Source organism: Balaenoptera ricei, chromosome 2, assembly GCF_028023285.1.
Source record: "Balaenoptera ricei isolate mBalRic1 chromosome 2, mBalRic1.hap2, whole genome shotgun sequence".
Taxonomy (NCBI): domain Eukaryota; kingdom Metazoa; phylum Chordata; class Mammalia; order Artiodactyla; family Balaenopteridae; genus Balaenoptera; species Balaenoptera ricei.
The window spans coordinates 5,544,227-5,563,287 of record NC_082640.1 but is presented as its reverse complement, the minus strand read 5'-3'; the positions used below and the strand labels follow the sequence as shown (position 1 = coordinate 5,563,287).

At 38.3% G+C, this 19,061-nt stretch overlaps 1 protein-coding gene across 1 annotated transcript in view; it reads right to left on the bottom strand.

Annotated features, from left to right (window-relative positions):
• The window catches only part of CUBN (cubilin), a 267,353-nt gene that overhangs the window by 225,130 nt on the left and 23,162 nt on the right, over positions 1-19,061 (bottom strand). Inside the window, exons 14-17 of the mRNA XM_059910072.1 lie at positions 18,090-18,324; positions 13,924-14,105; positions 11,911-12,073; positions 10,668-10,855 (exon numbers count right to left, since the gene is read on the bottom strand). Of these exons, the coding sequence (XP_059766055.1) occupies positions 10,668-10,855; positions 11,911-12,073; positions 13,924-14,105; positions 18,090-18,324 (768 nt within the window). The remainder of the gene's footprint in view (positions 1-10,667; positions 10,856-11,910; positions 12,074-13,923; positions 14,106-18,089; positions 18,325-19,061) is intronic.

Below are 19,061 nucleotides of genomic sequence, written 5' to 3'. Positions count from 1 at the left end.
TCTCACAAGACCAAGGGCTGGGGTCCCAGGGACAGATGGTACAGGGGCCAGATCAGCAGAACTGCCACTGATACCAGACTAGCATGTTAACACCAGTGGAGAAAAAACATATGTCGTTGTAAGCCACAGAAATTTTCTGTTATTGCTTTTGATTTGTTTTATTGTTATTGACTGTTTGTTACTGCGGTGTAATCAAGAAAGATGACTCATATTTCAGCCTGGTTTGTACTGTTTCTTAAGAAGTCAGCTGAAGTCATGCCATGGTCACTTGCATCACCACACCAAATTCATTCTTTACTGTGGATCGCATTTGCAAAGAAATGACAAGGACCATTCCAAATTCCAGTGTTCTGGGGACCAGGCCCAGATTTTTCATTGTTTGCTTTATTCATTCAGCAAACACTGATTGTTTCAGGCTCAGAGATCCAATTTATAATCTGTGACCCATGGTTTTTAACCCTATGGAATAGCCCAAATGCTTCTGATCTTTACATCAGCAGATGGATCTAGTTCCTGAAGACAAACTACTCATACAAAAGTTTTTTTAATGAAAAATAGTTCTTATAAAGGAGCCATGTCCTGTAGAAAGAGCTAAAATTAACTGGGCTGAAAAACACAGTTTATCTGAAATTTTAGGTGTATCTGAAGCCCAGTCAGAAGTAAACTTTAACATCTGTAATGGATCAGGTCCTAAAGCCAGGACTTAATATATGTGCTCATTTGTTCATATCTGCTACATATCCAGATTTGTTTTTATATAACAATTTCAAAAATTTGATTAAGTATTAAATCATAATTCAAAGCAAACGAAATATGTTGGCACTTAGGCTTGGTCCAACCAAGAGCTGAAAACAGAACCTTACCATACAGTAATGTTTAACACGTGGCTTCTTGTGAAGCGAGCGTTGGGTTGAAATGCCCCTTAGCTAAACAAAGACTTGATCCTGGAGACCAGCCTTGGGTTCACCTGGGTACACAGGAGCCGGGGTGGGGGGAAGCGGGGTGGCGATGTGGCCCCATTCCAAATGAGAGACTAAAGGGTGAGGGGTAAGAGATGAGAGAAGCCACACAGGGACTAAAAATTATTTTCTTAGGTTATTATGCTTTGTTATTCATTATTATGTTTCTGATTTCACAGTTAAAATTTTAAAGCTTTTTATGCCTCTGGAAACAGTGGTGTTTCTAATATATCTATCAATAGAGTAAATTTATCCTTTATCTGCTTTTTTTTTAAAAAATCTGCTTTTTCTCAAATCAGGACTACAGGGCTAGTTTTACCTAGAAGCGTGTCCCTACATGACTGCAAACTCCAGTATGTCACCTGCTTCCACCTCTCTTCTCCTCCCCATCGTCATCATCATCATCGGAATCACCGTCATGTTAACTTTTACTCACCATTCCTGGTGATCCAGGCACTGTGCTAAGAACGTTCTAATTGTTGCTCTTCTCATTTAGCAAAGCTAACTTCTTTACCCCCACGTACAGAGCCCTACAAGATCTAGTTCCTGCCTAACTCTTGTTTCTCTCCTCCTCTCCTTTGTGATTGCAGTCGCACTACTCTATTTTCAATTCTTCATGTTTGTCATGTTTTTTCTCAGTTCAGTGTCTAAGGCTATGTTGGTACCTCTAGCTGGAATCCTCCTTCTCTTAGCTCTTTGCATTGCTAACCCCTTCTCATCTTCAGACTCAAAATATGACATCCTTAGGGAAGCTACCCCTGACCATTCAACTAAAGACATCAGCCCTGTTATTTTCTTTCATACACTTTCTTTCCTTCACAATACTCTTCCCACCTTGAAACTACGTAGTCGCGTGCTTACTTGTTTAATATATCTTGTGTTTTACATACCCATCCCCAACACAGTCTGGCATCCAAGTTGTTTGATAAATATTCAGAGAATGAAGAGATAAATGAGTGAATGACCTCTGCTAATCCTTCTGTAAACAGTAGTAGTATTACTATTCCTATTATGCATGAGGAAACTGAGGCTTACTGATGTTAAACATCATGCCTTCAGTAAAACAGAGAGTTGAAGTCCTTTGTCATGTTTTCATGCAATATCGTTCTCATTTATACCAGACAGCATGGGTCATCCTCTCGATCTGCCTCAGTAGTTTGGAGCATTCTTGATTATCCCGATTTCCATAGCTTCCTCTTCTCTCTCACTGCTCTCCGTCTCACTTGTTCCATGGGGTTTGTAAACACGCAACTCCTTTACACACAGGAAGGATCTACGCTATACGATCCCTCACAACTCCAGAACTAGGTGGTTCTACCACCTCAGTCTATCTCCTGGCCCCCACCATGCCAATCTGTAGAATAATTTCACCTGAGCAATAGCACATTTTATCACTTCATTAAAAAGCATCAGGATGGCAGAGCAATTTTGGAAAAACTGTGTTGACAACAAAAGTGCTAAGAAACTAACCGAATGTTTCTAGTCTCTGCCAAAACTCCAAATCCAATATGCTAAGAATGCAAACTACTGAACGTCTCACCATGTCCCCTTTTTTTCTGCCATCTCTAGAAAGACATTTCTTTGAACTAAAGTTAATTCTAACGTGTGCTTAACTGGAAAACAATGCTCCTCAAGCTACTCTGGTGAGTGTGCTTCCTGCAGCCACATTCCAGCTTCAGTCGTCAGAGGTCTTATTCTTTCTCTGCCATTTGGGTTTATATCCTTAAGAATTTTTCTGTGAATCACAGTCATGAGACTCTGACCAACACGTCCCCTTGAGGGTACCAAGTGTGCTCAGGCAGGCCAGAAGTCACAGCCCTCTCTCACCCAATCCCAAGGCTGGAGCTGAATAGCTTCACTGCCTAACAAAGAGCAAAAGGAAGTACTTTGTGAATTTGAATTCATCTAAAGACCTGTGGGGACGTGGGAGAGCTGTGCAGCACCCCGCCTCCCCTCCCCCCCAGATTCCAAGGGAAGACAGATCTTCAGTGTTCCAATTTACTGTGCTCTCCCACTTTCCCATTTTTTTAGTTCTTTCTTTAAAATCCTAGAGATTTTACCTGGTTTTGATATATAGCATTTTCTTTTTACTTTCTACATTGTCTTTCATTTCATTTTCTATTTCCTTCCTTAACCCAGTAATTATTTAGGAGAAAGTTTATAGATTTCCAAGAAGTTGGACATTTAAAATTTTTTATAATTTCTACTTGCATCGCATTGTAAAGAGATGTGTGTACAATATCTGCTTTGTGAATCTACCGGGATTGGCAAGAGGTCTAAAATATGATTAATTTGTCATTCAATGAGACTTGTAGAATGGGTACACATTCCCTAGATTTCAGAAGCCAAATTTAGTATAATGTACTTCTCCCTATCTTATTAATTATAGTTATCAATCTTACTCTGCTGTTAATTTTTCTTTCCTCTTCTAAGAGGGAACAACTTCCCCAGAAGCCCTCCTGTTTCCCCACAAGGCTCCTCTCCTCCCCCTTCCCTTACTAGTCTCTCTTCTCTGCTCCCTTTTGACTTCCCCAGTTTTGGTGGGGAGGGACAGATGATGTGGGATGGGTCGAGGAGATCTGGTGGGGCGAACAATTCTGTTCATTTCCTTCCACATCCTATTTCAAGCACTGGCCTTAGCATCACATAAGCTTCTGAAATTATTATTCAGCCTAGTACTTGCATTCTCTGGGATTAAAAATTAAACTTTTATTACTACCTTATGTGTCCTTCACTCAGAGTTCTGATGGCTTAAATCACTTATGAAATATTAATGAGGGGGGTCTGCTTTTTATTCTGGAAAGATAGTTCTGTCACATTCATTGAACTATTCTCTACAATTTAAAAGCTCTCTTAGACAAAAACAGATGGATGAACAGTTGATCTATTCTTGCTATACTTATTCTTTTGTTACCAGCCATATCACGTTACCCATGGGTGACACACCTTTTTAGAAGTAGAAACTTTGAGAGAGCCGTATAAATCCAAGAATTAATACATAAACGTGTGTTTCTTGTTTTGAAAAAAAGAAAAAGAAAGATATGCTACACTGAGTATGGGCAATACCACAGTTATTATCCTGTGTAGTTAAATTTTATTCTCAAATAAATGTTCATGGAGCTTTCTTACTGAGCACAAAGTCTTTCCAAACCACACTATGCATGAAAGAGACACACTAGGCACTCACATCTTAATCTACATTTAAAGGACATAGTTACATGGCAACAAGACATCTGGAACTACAAGATGAGAAGACTTGGGGTTCTTGGAAGTGCATCTATTCACACTCCAAAGAAAATGCCCTAATATCATTCTCCCACATTTCTCTAGAATTCCCTCTCTGTTCATCATCCTTTCTAAAATTTTGGGTGGTCTTCTCTCTCTCACAAATTAATAAATGGCAAAGTCACCCTCCCTCCAAACCAGCGATGTATCTGAAATACTATTCTTCTTCGTTTTATTCCTTTGATTAAACGTGTCATTTTTAGGTATACCTTTTAAAAATAAAACCAGCATTTTGAGGAGCAATATGCTGAGTCGTAATAATGTCATTTGAATTTGGTTCCAGTATCACTTTCTTCCATAACCACTGTCTGAAGCATATGAAAAGAAGTGGATGTACTTTTTTTTAAAGGGCTTAGTTCACAAATCTTCCCAATAGATAGACATGATTAAAGGCCAGAAACTTTGATCTAAGTCAATATACACCTATCTAGAATCCTATGTAGGTACATCTAAATCCTGTTCCGACAGTAACTAAAGTTTGCCTTTTGTGACCTCAATTTCCTCATTTGTAAAATTAAGGATTTAGATTAAGTGACCTCTGAGGCCCTTACTGATGCTAAAGATCTATAAATCAATTGACTGTATTCCTTTGAGATGGTCAAGGATATAACAGAAATGTCTATCCAATTATGCAAATCACTGTCATCACCTGTCCTTCTGATAACAGGGTTCTTTTATTTTTTTCCATCAACAACCCTTGAGGGAAATTTGATCAAACTTTGTAGGTATGAGTGTACATGAGAATGTTGATACTTCAGTGGCCAACCATGAAAGGGTCTCATTGGATGATCTCTGAATTAAGCTCAAGGCAGGAGTGAGAAATTTGGCCTGAGAAAGCATTGCATTAGTACAGTGTTTTTAATTCTTCAAGCTTCTTTTATGATTTATTTCCTTGATTTATCCTTACAAAGTTTGGAGGAAACGGTAGGGCATCTTATAGAAGTAGGAACTCAAGTACCCAGATAAAGAATCATTCAAGGTTATAGAGTCATCAGATGACTGAACTAAAATAAGAGCTTAGACAGAGTGTTGTGTGGAGATGGTGGAGTAGGAAGACCCAGAGCTCACCCCCTCCCATGGGCACACCAAACGTACAACTATTTACAGAGCAACTATCCATAAGAACAACCTGAAGACCAGCAGAAAAGATCTTCCACAGCTATAAATAAGGAACCATAACGAGACAGGTAGGAGTGGCAGAGACGCTCTACAGTCAAGATCCATACCCCCAGGTAGGTGACCCACAAATAGGAGGACAATCATAATTGCAAAAGTTCTTCCCAGAGAGTGAGGGGTCCTAGTTCCACATCAAACTCCCCCAGCCCCAGGGGTCCTGCACTGGGAAGATGAGCCCCCAGAAAGTCTGGCTCTAAAGGCAGCAGGGTTTACGTACATGATAGACAGAGGGCTATAGGAAACAGAGACTCCGCTCTGAAGGAAAGCACGCAAAATCTCACATGCTATGAGTCACAGTGCACAGGCAGTAATTTAAAAGGAGCCTGAGTCAGACCTACTGCTGATCTTGGAGAGCCTGCCAGAGAGCCAGGAAGCAACTGGGACTCCCTGTGGGGACACAGAGGTTGGTGGCACTCATTTTGGGGAGCTCCTTCTACCACAAAGACACTTGTGCTGGCAAGTGTCATTTTGGAGTTCTCCCTCTAGCCTGTTAGTGCCGGCGGCTTATCTGCCCACCAGTGGGCTGACTCCAGCATCAGCCCCCCAGCCCTGCAGCCAGCCACCCCAGGACCTGGTCACACCCACCAGCAGGCCAGCATCAGCCCCAGGACCCGCCCAGGCCATGTGGCCAGCCATGCCAGGTCCTAGCCCCACCCACCAGTGGGCCCAGCACCAGCCCCAGGATGCCCCAGGCCATGTGACCAGCCACACTGGGGCTTGGCAGTGGGCCACCAGTGGGTTGGCAGTACCTCAAGAGGCAGGCCTAACAGCCAACAGCATCAGGGGCCAGTCCCACCTGTCAGTGTGCCCACAGCAGTTGGCTCTGTCACAACAGAAGGGGCCACTCAGCCCACATGGGGGCACCCACAGAGCATAAGCTGTGTTAACCAGAGGCGAGTATGCAGCAGGGCCCCATAGGACATCTTCTACATAAGGCTGCTTCTCCAAGACTGGGAAATGTAACCTACCTACCTGATACATAAAAATAAACACAGAGAATTAGGCAAAATGAGGAGACAGAGGAATATGTTCCAAAGGAAGGAATAAGACAAATCCTCAGAAAAAGAACTAAATGTAGTGAAGACAAGCAATCTACTTGATAAAGAGTTCAGGGTAATGATCTTAAAAATATTCAATGAACTTTGAAAAAGAATGATGAACACAGTGCGAAGTTTAACAAAGAGTCAGAAAATACAGAGAAGATGCCAAAAAGAGCTGAAGAATACAATAACTGAAATAAAAAATACACTCAAAGGAATCAATGAATCAGCAAACTTGGAAATCACCCAAGCTGAACAGAAAAAAGAAAAAAGAATTTTTAAGAATGAGGATAGTTCAAGTGACCTCTGGGACAACATCAAGTGTACTAACATCCACATTAAAGGGGTCACAGAAGGAAAAGAGAGAGAGAAAGGGGCAGAGAACTTATTTAAAGAAATAATATCTGAAATATTCCCTAACCCGGGAAAGGAAACAGACATCCAGGTCCAGGAAGCACAGAGAGTATCAAACAAGATGAAACCAAAGAGATATAAACCAAGACACACTGTAATTAAAACAGAAAAAAAATTAAATATAAAGAGAGAATATTAAAAGCAGCAAGAAAAAAGCAACTAGTTACATTCATAGGAACTCCCATGAGACTATAAGCTGACTTTTCAGCAGAAACTTTTCAAGCCAGAAGGGAGAGTAACAATATCTTCAAAGTGATGAAAGGAAAATACCTACAACCAAGAATACTCTATCTGGCAAGACTATTATTCAGATTTGAAGGAGAGATAGAGTTTTACAGACAAGCAAAAGCTAAAAGTGTTCAGCACCACTAAACCAGCTTTATAAGAAATGTTAAAGGGTATTCCATGTAAAGGGAAATGAAAAGAAATCTGGGGTAGCAATACTTAGATAAGACAAAATAGACTTTAAAACAAAGCCTGTAACAAGAGACAAAGGAGGGCATTACATGATAAAGGGATCAACCTGACAAGAAGATATAACAATTACAAGTATATATGCACCCAACATAGGCACACCTAATACATAAAGCAAATATTAACAAACATAAAGGGAGAAATTGACAGTAACAATAAAAGTAGGGGACTTTAACACCCACTTATGTCAATGGACAGATTATCCAGATAAAAGATCAATAAGAAAACACTGGCCTTGAATGACACATTAGACCAGATAGATTATATAAAACATTCCAAACAAAAGCTGCAGGATACACATTTTTCCAAGTGTACATGGAACATTCTCGAGGATAGATCACATGCTAGGCCACAAAAAACGTCTCAGTAAATTTAATAAGATTGAAATCATATCAAGTAACTTTTCTAACCACAAGAGTATGAGACTAGAAATCAACTACAGGAAAAAAAAAAAAAACCTTGCAAAAAAAATACAAACATCTACATCTTTGAGACTAAAAAATATGCTACTAAGCAACCAATGGGTCACTGAACAAATCAAGAGGAAACAAGAAAATACCTGGAGACAAATGAAAATGGAAACACGACCCAAAATTGTAGGACACAAAGCAAAAGCAGTTCTAAGAGGGAAGTTAACAGCGATACAAGCTTACCTCAGGAAATAAGAAAAATTTCAAATAAAGAATCTAACTTTACACCTAAGGGAACTAGAAAAAGGAGAACAAACAAATCCCAAAGTTAGAAGAAGGAAGAAATAAGTCATAAAGATCAGCGCATAAATAAATGAAATTCAGATTAAAAAAAATAGATCTCCTGAAGACAATATTAGCAAACCAAATTCAACAATACATTAAAAGGATCATACACCATAATCAATTGGGATTTATCCCAGGGTTGCAGTGATGGTCCAATATCTGCAAAGTAATTGATGTGATATACCACATTAACAAATTTAAGAATAAAAACTGTATGATTATCTCAATAGATGCAGAAAAGGTTTTAACAAAATTGAACACCCATTTATGATAAAACTTTCAACAAAGTGGCTATAGAGGGAAGATTCCTCAACATAATAAAAGTCATATATGACAAACCTACAGTCAACATCATACTCAATGGTGAAAAGCTGAGGTCATTTCCTCTAAGATCAGAAATGGGACAAGGATGTTCACTCTCTCCACTTTTATGCCACCTAATATTGGAAGTCCTAGCCACAGCAATCAGATAAGAAAAAGAAATAACAGGAATCCAAACTGGAAAGGTAGCAGTAAAACTGCTACTGTTTGCAGATGACATGATACTACATATAGAAAATACTAAAGACACCACCAAAAAACTCTAGAACTAATAATTGAATTCAGTAAATTTGCAGGATACAAAATTAATATACAGAAATCAGTTGCATTTCTATACACTAACAATGAACTATCAGAAAGAGAACTTAAGGAAACAATCCCATTTACAATTGCATCAAGAAGAATAAAATACCTAGGAATAAATCTAACTAAAGAAGTAAAAGACATACTCTGAAAACTATAAGATATTGATGAAAGAAACTGAAGATGACAAAAACAAATGGAAAGATATCTGTGCTCATGAATTGGAAGAATTAGTATTGTTAAGATGACCATACTACCCAAGACAATCTACAGATTCAATACAATCCCTATCAAAACACCAATGGCATTTTTTACAGAACTAGAACAAATAATTCTAAAATTTGTACGGAAACACAAAAGACCATGAGTAGCCAAAATAATCTTGAGAAAGAAGAACAAAACTAGGTGTATCACACTCCATGGATTCAAATTTTACTACAAAGCTATAGTAATCAAAACAGTATGGTACTGGCACAAAAACAGACAAGAGAGTCCAGAAATAAAGCCATACTTATATTGGTCAACTAATCTATGACAAGGAGGCAAGACAATGGAGAAAAGACAGTGTCTTCAATAAGTGGTGTTGGGAAAACTGGACAGCTACATGTAAAAGAATGAAATTAGAACATTCCCTAACACCATACACAAAAATAGACTCAAAATCCTGGTGCATAGTAAGTACTCTCTAAGTGTGAGCTATTTTTACTATTCTCAAAGTAAAAAAACAGATGTTGGAAACTTAGTTTCTATTTATATAAAAATATCTAAAATTGCTTCATAATGAAAAACTTTAATGTACTTTATGAGGGACTTTATTAAACATAAACTGAATGAATATACACATTTACTTTATCATCTGAGTTTAAAACTTCTAGATTAAAAAAATATATTATTGTGGTAGCATGGTCAATGCACTTCTCCATTATTGAGCTAGGTTCAGATCTTATGCTAAAATTCTATGCTTCCTCTCTCTACATGTGAAGGAGGGAAGAGGGCAAGAGGTTACATGGGTTTTTCCTGGAAGAATGAATTGGTCTAACTTAACATGAGCAAACAAAATTGCCAATGCCTCTCTGAGTTTATACAAAATGACTGCACCCAACAAAAAGTATTTTGTTTCTCTTGCTCAACACTTTAATTTGTGGCTTGACCAATAGTTAAACAAATGAAATACCAGGGGAGGCAGACAAAAACTGCCTTTTTGTCTCAGATATTCTTCTTATTACAACCACTACACACATTTAAATTGAAGTTTTCTGTGGGAGAGCAAGCAGAACTGGTGAAGGAAAAAAAATCCCTAAACTCTAAAACAAGGGTTATTCAACGCTTTAACTTAACTCTCTGCCACTGACTAGCTAGCTCACCCGGGCAAATCCTTTTACTTCTCTGGGGTGAGTTCCCTCACATATAAAACAATCTCTGGACAATCTTTGAAATCTGGACAATCTCTGAAATCTGTATCCTATTAGTAAATGCTATTAGTCTTACTCATTTGTATTCACCTTAGTTATTAGGGCCTATTATTAGGACTCAGTTTAATAGCTTGTCATTTAGCATTATTATGAGCTTCTAGCCTCAGCTTTCATTTTTGTCCTTTGTTATTCTATTACCAATCTCTTGTTTCACCATCTATAGATCTATTTTTGGCAAATTCTTTCATATTCTCTAGAACAGGTGTTCTCAGACTCTAGCCTGCATCAGAATCAACGGGGCCAGGAGGAGGAGGGGAGGATCTGTTAAAACACAGATTGCTGAGCCTGTGCCCTAGAGGTTCTGATTCAGTAGGTCTGGGAGAGGGCACAGAATTACACTACCTACATCCAGATCGTCCAGGTGATCCGGATGTTGCAGACCCAGCAATCATTTGAAGACCTCTGCTCTACAGAATAGGAAAAATGTTGATAAACATCATCTGAGGGCCACTAAGTAGCAAAAGTTACCTCAATGTAACTCTGAGAACAGCCACTCTGGCCTTCCAGCTCCACGTGGGTGAAGTTGACTTGGACTTGCTCTCCCAGCGGCTGCCTTATGATATAGATGCACTGTCTGTTGTGTGTGAAAGGTCCGGACAAGTCAGCAGAGAGAAGACCCTCTGGGTCTGTGTAGTTCCCTCCACACTGCAGACTCACTGAAGAGAGCACAGAAGAGAAGGGAAAGGTCACGTGGATGGCCATTCCTCCAGCTCCCAGGCATGAGATACAATTTTTAAGAATTATACACACACACACCATCACACACCCACTCTATTCACCCTCTACAGGCTTTTATGCCTTTCGTTACAAGAGTTTTCAGCTTGACACGTATTTGTGGGACGTCCACGTAGTGCCTAAAGAAATAGCTGTAGAAATGTGTGATCTAACTACCAATCTGACATCCTTTTCGACAAATTGCTTTTTAAATGCATTTATGCTCTCCTTCATTCCAAAGAGATCTGAGGCAGTTTATAAAATACATGTAACAAAATAAAATATATGACTAGAAAAATGAATCAGATTAAAGGAATAATGAATACAGAATAGCAAGATGCAGTCAGGGGAAAGTTGATATGCAGAGGAAACAGGTATGACTACACAAATTACAGAAGGTCGGCTGCAGATTCACCCTGAAGCCAAAATAAATGGAGAAAGAAGACTAGTGAAAAGATGTTATTGTTATTTTTCCTGATATTGAGACTTAAAAAGTGTTTTTCCTGCGAATTCTCATCAGGGCACAATGATGTATGTTGAGAACAAAATCCGCTACAGCCCTAAAATAAAAATCACAGAGCATTTCATTGTTTTTTGTTCGTTTGTTGGGTTATTTTAAGGTATCAATGCAAGTTAAAGGCATGATAGCTATAAAATCTGACACCTCAAGATAGATTGCGTTTCTCTCCTATCTCTCCCAACAAAACACTGAATAACCCTTAGGGAACTGATGTCTGAATTATTTAATTTTAGGGACCTCACACATATCTACCATAACGTGGACCCCAGAATTTAGGGACCAAGGGATATTATAGCATTAATAATAGAACTCTGGGAAGAAAAAGAAAAAAATTTGGAACAATGAGAGAAATATTTATAAATACACATTATCAGTGTAAGTCAGTCATCTGCAGCCTCACATTAAAATACAAGGCAGCTATAAGCATAGCACTGTCCTTCATATTCATATTAAGCTCCCAGTTACCAAGTTACTTACAAGGTGATGTTAAGTAGGTGATATGAAACCCTTGGTCATTAATCTGGTTGTCGGAATGGAAATGAATCCTGGCAAAGGGACCTGTAGTCTGGAGTGGTGGGACAGACAGAGAGGTGCAGAATTTCCCAAGAACTGGGTCCTGATGCAAAGGACCATCTCGGATCTAAAACAAGAGAAGGGATCATTAAGTTCAAAGTGGTCAGATTTTAACAAACCCAGTCGTTTTGTACAGTAACGTCAGAAAACCCATCTTTACAAGTGGGAGGCTCTCCTGTCACCTATGTATCTATCACATGCTTGGGGTTCAGGAAAGGGTAATCTCCTCCCACCCATCCCTGATGCCTTCCGTTCTCTCTGAATTTTAACTCTGAGGCTGGATGTACACTTTGAATGTTTCTCGATACTTCCTTTCCCAGGTTCCCCCCGCCCCAGATGTTTGTTTTGGAATGAAACATTCCTAATGATCTAGAAGAAGAAATGAATATATGCAAAGAAAACAGAAGAAGGAATGACAGCAATGTCACTGATGCACAGCTTGGTCTAAACACTCATGAGGATCAGAAGTGGAAAGGAAGTAAGGTTAGATTAGATACAACATGAAAACAGTTTTATGAATTTAAAAAGCGAAACTTTGATAGTAATTAAGTACTGCAATAATCACGATGTGACCTTAGAAAACCTTTTTAATTGTTGGGTTTTAATCTCTTAAATAATTGTGCCAACCACTCTATGATTCTATTGTAACTGCAAATTCTGTACTGCATAGAACACCAAGGTACCAATGAACTAATAATATTTTAATATGGCCAATTTTGTCCACTCAAATTAATTGTTCTATTAGAAGCAAAGTTATAGGGCAGCATGACTTTATTCCTGTAATTTAACTAGCTCCTTGAAATATTCTTGAGATGAGAGGCATTTCAATATTATTGGAATGATTGGTTCTTTCCATTATACATACCCAGGAATTAATACGTAGGAATGAAAAAAATGCCTCTAATTTTAATATGATAGAATATACTGAAATTAATTTCAAGAAAATTCACATTAATGTGAACATTTAAAGGATTATCTTCCTGATATTTTCCAGAGAGGAAGATTTTCCAGTCATTCCCAAAGGTTTCAAATCCATTACACCTGTTAAATTACTAATGACTTTAACTTGTGGACATTTCTGTTTGACGGCCGTACCCTTCCATCCTTTATGAATAATTCCATAGCACTCCATTCTTCTCTAATAGACTCGGGAATGCATATTGTCTTTTATCACTACTGCAAGGGGTACTGCGATTTATGATGATAAACAAGACAGGAACGACATACGAACTCAATCTTCTCAATGATATTTTCAGTCTGCAAATGGAGAGCAGCATTTCTGATAGACCTACATGCTTATGGCATTTGAATATAACAGTCTTTTTTCCTCTTCCACATTTTAATCTTTTACTAATGATAAACTGGGGGGGGGGAGCAGAGGGTGACTCCTCTTTTCCCACTGATGATTATCAATACATCTGGCGAGGCACAGCCTTTAGCACTCCATTTCAACACAATCGCTATTAAGTTGTTTTTCTTCATGGAACACTACAGGCAACTTGTGAAACACCTTGTCAGTTTACGACAGACAACTGAAGATCTGAGTCTGCTTTGGAGAAGACAGCCATTCCTGGGTGCTGATTTCGTAAATTCTGCTGTTCCCATGGTAAGAGACTGGGCTTCCAGGAAATGACAGGGGAAGGCAGGGCAGTCTGCTTCCCAGATTTAAATGGAACCCAGAAGAAGCAACAAGCTGGAACAGTTAAGAATAGGGAGTTAGCGGGAACTCCCCGGCAGTCCAATGGTTAGAACTCCGCGCTTTCACTGCCGAGGGAATAAGGAGTTGGCGTCGGCTGCCTCTTGAAGAATACATCTAACTATTGCTAATAAACTGTGGTCATCCAAGGGCAGCACCAATCGTAGTTCCCTGAGTTCTAATCACATCATGATAAATTCTATCTAAATACAATTGTTTACCTCAAGATAATCTTTGCTGCAGTCATCGTGGTGCTCCAGGCTCAAGGTCCCAAAGGTAAATGTTATCAGGAGACCAGGACTAGTTATCACTTTCCAGACACAATCTCTTCCTGGGGGGTACCTTCCAGGATATCCCGGAGACTTAATAGAACCATAAGTTCCAGTCAGTATACCTCCACACTCTGAAATAAGAGGAAAAAATAACTTTACATTTGCATACAAGTTATAATTCACATAGAATTATCATAGCCTTTACTGTAAGAAGAAAAGCTTTGTTTAAATAACTATGTGCAGTTTTGGACACCTTCATAAGTTAAGCAAGACTTTCTACTTTCCAGTTTGATAAAGTTATAAATCCAGGAGTACCGACTGATAAATAAATGAATCACCCATGCAACGGGCTCTGTGCTTATTAGCCATCTCATGGTGACATGATTTAAAATGCAGTGCTGAACTGTCTGAAAGATGAATAATGGATGACAGATTTATTTTTTCGCTTTGAAGATTAATTTCTGTACATTAACTCTCTTTTTTTATTGAAGTATAGCTGATTTACAATGTTGTGTTAGTTTCAGGTATACAGCAAAGTGATTCAGAATATACGAATATATATTCTCTTTCAGATTCTTTTCCATTGTTAAGGTATTACAAGATACTGCGTATAGCTCCCTGTGCTCTACAGTAAATCCTTGTTGTTTATCGGTTATATATACAGTGGTGTGTACCTGTTAATCCCAAACTCCTAATTTATCCCTCCCCTACCCCGTTGTAAAAAGTTCTGGAACTTCTGTCAGCCCCTATGCCTTTCAACAAACCAGAAAATTTTATACATTAGAATAGTTAAGTGTGACCTAATGTTCATTTGAGAAGGTTTCTTAACACTGTGATATAGTTATACCATTCATTTTATAAATGAAGAAATTCAAATGTCTATGGGTGGTTGAGCCACTTTCCCAGGAATGGGGTGAGGGGAGGATAGGGCCAGGCTTTCTGACACCCACTGCACCACCCCCTCCCTACACCCCGCCCGCCCCCTAAAGCTGCATATCATCTGGGGCGGCTACTGTATGCTACTGCAAAAGAGAAAAACAGAAATCTAGATATACTGGACTGCAGTAAATATAAATTAGGAAAAAAATAAAATGAAGTGACATTTTAGATGTGCAGGTTATGATATTTACATAGCTATGCAGGTTATTCAAAACAAGTTTTGCTACCAAGGCGAAAAGTAAAACAAATTTAGTTACATGATTCTCACTATTCCTAATGAGAAAACATCTCAGCTGCTCAGAGGAAGAAAAGGTTTTTGAAACTTAGTACTTAAAAAAATTATCATATGGGTAAAAAAAATTAAAATACCATAAGCAAAGTAAAGTGTTAATGGCAAACTGGGAAAAATATAGTATATAATACAAAGAGTTAATATCTCTAAAATACGAAGAGCTTCTAAAAAGAAGAGATATAAACAAAGAGTTCACCGCAAAGTGAAAAGTACCTCCTGATGTAATTACTTTTGCAAAAACAAAACAAAACAAAACTGAATATGATCAAACTCTCTCTGTGTGCATTTCTCAAAGTGAAGTGCAGGGCAGCGGGGCCCAAACAGTAGCAATACTCTTGCTGGGTGAAAGAAACAGAACTCAGAATTTGGGGCTACTAAAGTGGCTGGGATTTTGGAGCAGGGTATTATACAGAAAGCAGCTGCATGGAAATAGTACCAAAAAAAATTTACACGAGTGTCCTTGGGTCCTTAGCTGAATGCTAAGCTGTGCACACACAGGGGAAGATGGCAGACTAACAGAAACTAGGAGACAAAGCCAAAACCTTTGTGTGTAATTTGAGTCCCAGGAGAAGAGGGAGGAAGAAATGACAGAAGCAGAGAAGAAAACCATATGATCATCTCAAAAGACTTAGAAAAAGTATTTCATGTTTCAACATCCATTCATAATAAAAATTCTCGGCAAGCTAGGAATAAAAGGTGTCATGGTTTAAAAATGTTCATAAATTCTTTGGCACTTTTCCCATTGAGAGATGGGATCTACGTCTCTTCCTCTTGAATCTGGGTTGGCTTGTGACTGCTTCAACAAATTTTTTTCTTTTTGTTTTTTGGCCGCACTGCACAGCTTGCGGGATCTTAGTTCCCTGACCAGGAATTGAAACAACGCCCTCAGCAGTGAAAGCGTGGACTCTTAGCCACTGGACCGCCAGGTAATTCCCGTGACTGCTTCAAGCAATTAAACATATGGCAGAAATAACACAATATGACCGCTAAGGATAGGTCAATAAAAGCTATGCAGTCCCTGCCTGGTTCTGTTGTAACGCTTGCTCTGAGAGAAGCCAACTGCCGTGAAAGAAGTTCCACTACTCTAAGACCACCATAGCAGAGGGGCTACATGTAGGCGCTCAAGTCAACAGCCTGGCTGACTTCTCATCCAGAGGCCAGCCTCAGTTGTTAGCCCTATGAGTGAGTCATCTTGGATTTCCAGCCTCATTGAGCCTTTAGATGACTACAGTCCCAGCCAATATCTCATTGTGACTGCTTAAGAGATCAAGTGATAATTGTTGTGCTGGGACCCTTCCAAATTCCTGGTCCACAAAATCAGAAACATAAGAAAATGATGACTGTTCTACAACACTAAATTTGTGGGTAATTTGTAATTTGTTATCCAGCAATAATAATTCAGAGTGAACTTCCTTAATGTCATAAAAGTTCTTTACAAAAACTTCCGGCTAAAACATTACATTTAAAGGTGAAATATTGAACATTCCCCCATGAGGTTGGTAACAAGACAATGATATCCACTCCATCACTTTTATTCAGCATTATATTAGATGTCCTAGCCAAGAAAATAAATAAGTCAAGGAATAACAGTTAACAAAGATTGGCAAGGAAGTTGGAAAACAGATAACATATTCGCAGGTAACATCACTGTGTATGTAGAGAATTCCAAAAGACTCTACCAAAGAAAATGATTAGAATTGATGAATGAATTTAGCAATATGGCTGGATTCAAAACAAAATATTTTAAAATATTTATACATAGAATACTTCTATATATTAACAAAAAATGAAAAATAAAATTTTAGGAAAATAATATCATTGAACATAGCATAAAACATCAAATAGCTAGGGAAAATATTAATAAAAGCAGTGGAATGCTTAAGCACTGAAGTCTATAAACCATCGCTAAATTAGAAGAGAACTAAGTAAATACAGACAGTCTATGTTTATGGATTGTCAGGGTCAACGTTTTTAAGAGGTCATTTCTTCCCAAATTGATTATAGAGTCAATACAATGCCAACAAAATCCCAGTAGATTGTTGGGGGATGTTAACAGGTTGATTCTAAAATTTATACGGAAATGTAAAGGATCTAGCTTATTTTAAAAGAACAAAGTTAGAGGTTTTACACTACCAGATTTCAAGCGTCAGTACGAAGCCAGTGTGGCACAGGATAGATAAATAAGCCAACAGAAAAGATGAGAAATTCCAGAAACAGATCCACGGATTTATTGATGGGGGAACTGGAGGTTCAGTGTGTGGTTCTCCCTACTTTTTTATATGCTTAAAAAATTCATAGTAAAAAAGTTTAAAAAAGAGTACCCAAACCCAAATAACAACAGAAGGAACAAATCATCATGTGACATTAAGATAAAAAATACTAAGTGAAGGAGGAGACAATGTCCCCAACGCCCCACAGTATGTACTAGCAGGGGCTATAAAGATGCCGTTCAGTAGTTTCACAGGGGCTGCTTAAAGACACATGTTTTTTAGACTCTTTCAATTCATCTAAATTGTATTATCTCTGAACACAAAATGAAAGTCCAGTTCAGTTTAGATTTACTTGATTTTAAAATAATTATAAAAATCCCCGTGCGCCGTGATGAGGAGTGGCCCCCGCTTGCCGCGGCTGGAGAGGGCCCTCGCACGAAGCGAAGACCCAACACAGCTAAATAGATAAATAAATAAATAAAGTAACTATTAATTTAAAAAAAAAAAAAAAGTGGTAACTCTTGGGAAGAAACTGAGAAAGATCGCTTTAAAAAAAAAAAAAATCATATATCATTAGATCTCAAAACAGCTAACGTATCCAAAAATCTAATACTGATCAAGAAAATTTAATAACCTCAAGAATTTGCTTTATTTCTCTCCATGCTTACACTTACCTGGTGGCTGTGTTTCCCATCTTACTGTAAATCCTCTCTCATTTCTTAAATGTTCAGAATAGAAATGAAAATAGAGGGTGTTGTCACTACTGAGGAGTTCGTGATGGGGGATGGAGCCACAGAACCTTCCAAGCGGAAATGCCGCGGAGGAATCCCCATCATGAATCTGAAGAAACTCGTGTGGACAATTGTTCACTGATTCTAATTGGAAAAAAGTGAAAGTGATCCGCAGCACCTAAAAATATAAAGGTCACAAGACACTATTTTTCATTTCTATGTTAATTCTAAGGTATTTCTCCTACTAGTTGGAAGCATTTATATTGAGTCCCTTTCAAGAGATGGATCTATAATTTCCTAAGTATTCACAAAGACATATGACAATTCTATATATTAAATGACTTGTGTTAAAAATTGCTTAGACCTAACCAGCTAATATCAAAAATATTAATATTAATGAAATAGATTTTTAACAACTTTATTGAGGTATAACTGATATAGAAAGAACTGCACATATTTAATGTGTACAGTTTGAGAAGTCTGGACATATGTAAACACCTGTGACACCATCACCACAGTCAATGTGATAGACATAACCAACACCTTCCAGTTTCCTTCTCTCTCTCTCTCTTTCTCTCTCTCTCTCTCGGTGGTAAGAACACAACATGAGATCTATCCTCTTACATCTTGAAGTGCACAACGTTGTATTGTTACCTCGAGGCACCATGTTGTACAGCAGATCTCTAGAACTTATTCACTTACTGTAACTGAAACTTTATACCCATTGAGTTGTTATTCAATGGGTTAATGAAATAGATTTCAGTAAACTGTCAACTTCATTAAACAAAGGCACTCCAAATGTATAGCTAACAGTGCTTCCAAATCAGTAAAATATAACATTTAAATATCTACCTTGAATTAAATTTAACTGACTGATAACCTGTAGCGTGTAGCATACCCACAGTTCATCAGTGA